At 46.7% G+C, this 4135-nt stretch overlaps 3 protein-coding genes across 3 annotated transcripts in view; 2 read left to right on the top strand and 1 right to left on the bottom strand.

Annotated features, from left to right (window-relative positions):
• The window catches only part of H257_06207 (hypothetical protein), a gene marked incomplete at both ends in the record, with an annotated part of 1590 nt that extends 936 nt beyond the window's left edge, over window positions 1–654 (top strand). The window contains 2 exons of the mRNA XM_009831351.1: window positions 15–555; window positions 607–654. Coding sequence (XP_009829653.1) covers window positions 15–555; window positions 607–654 — 589 coding nt within the window. The remainder of the gene's footprint in view (window positions 1–14; window positions 556–606) is intronic.
• Window positions 655–1728: 1074 nt separating this feature from the next.
• Window positions 1729–2279, bottom strand: H257_06208 (hypothetical protein; the record flags this gene model as incomplete). Its single annotated transcript, XM_009831352.1, has 3 exons — window positions 1729–1848; window positions 1909–2163; window positions 2223–2279. The coding sequence occupies 3 exons, from the start codon at window positions 2277–2279 to the stop codon at window positions 1729–1731; spliced, it is 432 nt and encodes a 143-aa protein (XP_009829654.1).
• A 1190-nt stretch (window positions 2280–3469) lies between these two features.
• H257_06209 (hypothetical protein) lies at window positions 3470–4113 on the top strand (the record flags this gene model as incomplete). The annotated part of the gene is made up of 2 exons (XM_009831353.1): window positions 3470–3940; window positions 3994–4113. The coding sequence occupies 2 exons, from the start codon at window positions 3470–3472 to the stop codon at window positions 4111–4113; spliced, it is 591 nt and encodes a 196-aa protein (XP_009829655.1).
• Window positions 4114–4135: the final 22 nt, after the last annotated feature.

The raw sequence follows: 4135 nt of genomic DNA on the forward strand, positions 1-4135 counted from the left end.
GGTGTCAAGGAAAGCGTCGTCGCTGCAAAAGACACTGTAGCGGAGGTGTACGGCTCGGCCAAAGCGAAAGCAGGGGCTGCGAAGTCGACGGTATCAGAGTACGCTGATTCAGTCAAGGGGGCAGCTGTTGCGGCTAAGGACAAAGCGTCACACCTGTTAAATGTTGCGAAAGAAGATGTCGCGATCGCTCAAGACAATGCATCGCGCTATTATCAGTCAGCGAAAGACAAGGCCGAGGCGGTGAAAGATACGACGTCGCACGTCTACGAAGCGGCCAGGGAGAAGGTATATGGCGCCACAACCACGGTGATGGACGCAACCGCGACTGTCCAAGAGAAGGCGTCAAAGGGTTATGACGCTATAAAGGACGCAGCCTCGACGGTCAAGGAAAAGGCTATCGGAGCGAAAGATGTGGTGAAGGAGAAGGCTGATCACCTTCAAGGCAAGACGACGTCGTACTTGGGGGAAGGCGAAGAAACGGACGACCGCAAGTTGTCGAGGGTTGAAAACCCAGAAAAGGTCGTTAAAAGCCGAAGTGCGGACACGATTGCTGCAGTGAGGACCTCACCTGAACGGGATATGGTCTAACGTCGTCTGTGTGGTTAGGTCAAGGAACGCGGACATGTGACGAGAGTGAAAAAGGATGTTCCTTAGCGTGGCTCGTCGAAGTCCAGCGATGCAACGTTTGGGAAGTGACATTAGTAGCAACACTACTGTATAAGCAACATTGCTGATTCTATTATTGCGTAATTTTCAAGACAGTTGGGAGTTCTCGCGCATATGTACATTGAGTTTTGCGGTGTGTTCTCGAGGGCTACACACATTATTGGTAGCTTTTGGTTTTTTTGTGGTTTACGGTATGGTGTTTCGGACTTCGGCACAGTCCATGTCATACACAATTATCTGTAAGAGCATCTGCACTGGTTATTGGTACCGGTGCGAACGATTTTTTCGGAATTCCAGTAAATTATTGGGATCTGAGAACTGGTGGTACTGGTGCAGATGCTCGAACCCTACATATACTTCTGCAAACATAACCAATACTTCATCCGCCTCACTTTAATTGCCCGAGTTTGAGGAGGGGGGGAAATGACTGATCATTAATATGGAAGTAAAGTAACGTTACAAAATTGAATGTCGTCCGTCGGCCCAACGTTTAATGTCACTGTTCCGATTGGACCACAAGAAGGACAGCGCCTAGGGCTTCATCCTGTACTTTGAGTGGATAACATCTACAGTATATCCCCGCATGCTGAATGTTTGTCACTTGGGAATGATGGTTTTTAATAATTAACTATTTGGATATTTTGTATTTCAAATAAGACCTGTTATGTTTACTGCATTTAAAAAAAGGGGGTGCTTTTACCATATGGTAAAGTTGTGACCTGGCGAGGTGTACAGTAAGCTGTTGGTATTGATTCACCCCTATAATATGGAAAGTTCAATATCATGTTTAACAGGTACGACAATATATTTTTCAACAAGGTATGATGATACAACATTATTTCTGGTCGGGCAATTAAAGTAGCATTTTTAGCTGTAACCCTACTTATCACGAACTGACAGCTAAACATGCTACTAACGTTAGTACTGTGGTATACTTCGTCTTGGTTATGTTTGGAGAAGTATGTGTCTTGAAGTACAGCCCATGCGACCCAGTGCCGAATATCGGTGCAAGCACCAACATCGTAAAGTTAATAAATCCCACGTAAATTAGCCGCCATGCGCTTAAGCATTGTTTCCGTATCCGTAAATGCGTTGTTTCGCAGGGACACGGGATTTGTGCGCTTCCGTTTCGCCCAGGTTGCGCTCATAAAAGTCTCCACCTTGAGAGGTCTCGCCAAATCCCTACACGCGTTCATAGACATACTAAGCGAGCTAGTCCCCAACACTTTTCCTGTTGCTCACCGTAGCTGGAATGCCTCCGGGGTTCCCCTTCACAGACTGGAATTGCGCCGACGGATGCTTCGCCTGTCCTTCGTCTGTCATAAGCACGGGCTCTTGGTCCTTCAGCCCGCCCTTTGTCGCTGCAGCATACGTGGGATGGCTTCCGTATCCAGTCGGCTTGGCATAGAATTCAACCGATTCGCATTTGCCCTCCGAGCTGCTTTTTGTGTTCTTTGGGGAATCGTCATCGTCCTTGTCTTTCGAACTGCTCTTGAACTATTCACGTCCAGTACAGTTAAAGCTTGGATGGTGATTGTATTTCTAGGCATGGTTACCTGGTCTTTGATCTTTTCGAGCATGCTCTTGTCGCTTCCTTCGTGTTGATCCGCCATGGTAAAATGTGATATACTGCAGTCGGAGACGCATAACTCAACTGTTTTAGGTCGTTGGACAATATACAGCATGTTACAGTTAGAGTCCACGATGGAATCTGAGACATCAGGCGATTCTGGAACGGTCACATCTAACTGTAAGAAGAATCCAGTTTATGATGCGGATACGGCAGCCATTATTGATAGGGTTTGGTTAGTAAGCGACCTAACCCTAAGCTCGTTGCTTTGCTTAGCAGTAGTACTATGAAGTAGTTAGTACCCACTGCAGTGATAAAACGCATAAATTCGGTATTTAACGTTTTGGTTTTTGGGTTTAACTATATTAATTGTACGTTAAATAATAAAACCTCCACTCTTCGATTTGGCCAGTTGGAAGTTTTTAGATGACGTGCATCATACAGTACCACAAAACGTGCACATGCGCAATAAAAATATATCATCCGCAAATGTAATGCAGTATCCGGAACTGCTCAGTTTTCAATGTGAAACGGCGCGAATTTTCTGAATATGCAAGCACTACTGTACACTTGCAGCGAGCGATAGAAAGTGTGTCAGCACAGCAGCCAATGTCTTTCCCTAACAGTTGGATGACACCGAAGAAACTCCAGAATTTGCTTTCGCCATCCATCGATTTTGACCTTACGTGACTTCGTGTTATGAGTTTTCGTCGAGTTCCCGCATCTCCCTGCAAGTTTAAATACTGGAGCTTCTTTCATCATCAGATGGTTATGAAGTAAGATTATCCAAAGTAAGTCCTTACAGTCGATACGCCGTGCGTGAGTTCTCGTTATCAATGAATCAAACACACATTTGTTATGGAGGAGATCGCTTGAGATAATTGACCCACAGTGCAGACAAGCTTCAAATAGCTTTTTATTGCAGAAGATAGTTTTCTTTTTACTGTACCTGTCAATTTGCGAAATACCGTTGATCTCCCGACCGTTGAAATTTTTTGTCTTACAAGACTGGGACGAGTGTCGCGACGACCATTTTCCAAAATAGGATGGCGCACCAACAAGGAATGATGGACAAGATGAAGGAGAAGGTCCAGTCGGGGATGGATAAGGTGATGGCGCCTTTTTCTTCTTCACAGGCTCATCGCATATGTATAGGTCAAAAGTACCTTCGGTGGCCACGACGATAAGACAGCGACTGAGTCCACAACCAGATACGAGGGCAGCGACGAAACGATGCCGACCCATACGTCGAAGGGGACATACCAAGGCCAAGCGTCACCTGCCGACACAATCAAGGAGAAAGGGCGACATGCTGAAGACAAGGGGTCGGAGTATTACGAGTCTTCCAAGGACAAGGCGTCTGACGCTCGTGAGAAAATGAAAGAGAAGAGCGAGCAAGCGCAGGACAAGGGGTCGCAGTACTATCAGTCTGCCAAGGACAAGGCGGCTGATGCGCGTGAGAAGATGAAGGAGAAGGGCGAGCAAGCGCAGGACAAGGGGTCGCAGTACTATCAGTCTGCCAAGGACAAGGCGGCTGATGCGCGTGAGAAGATGAAGGAGAAGGGCGAGCAAGCGCAGGACAAGGGGTCGGAGTATTATCAGTCTGCGAAGGAGAAAGCAACTGATGCTCGTGACACGATGAAAGACAAGCTCCATCAGGCGAAAGAAACTTTAAAGGAAAAGGCTGCGGACGTTCAAGAATCGGTAAGACTGTTGTAAGACGTACTGTACATTCGTTATAGCTAACCAACTTGTAGCTCAAGGAGTCTGGGGACGCTGCTAAGGAAACGGGCAAGGAATATCGCGAGGACGATCGCACCCAGTCAACCCAAGTCTCGAAGGACAAGGAGACAGCTCAGCGTGGAAGCTATGCTTAAGCTGCACATCTAATGCATTTTC

Source organism: Aphanomyces astaci (assembly GCF_000520075.1).
Source record: "Aphanomyces astaci strain APO3 unplaced genomic scaffold supercont1.12, whole genome shotgun sequence".
Taxonomy (NCBI): Eukaryota; Oomycota; class Saprolegniomycetes; order Saprolegniales; family Verrucalvaceae; genus Aphanomyces; species Aphanomyces astaci.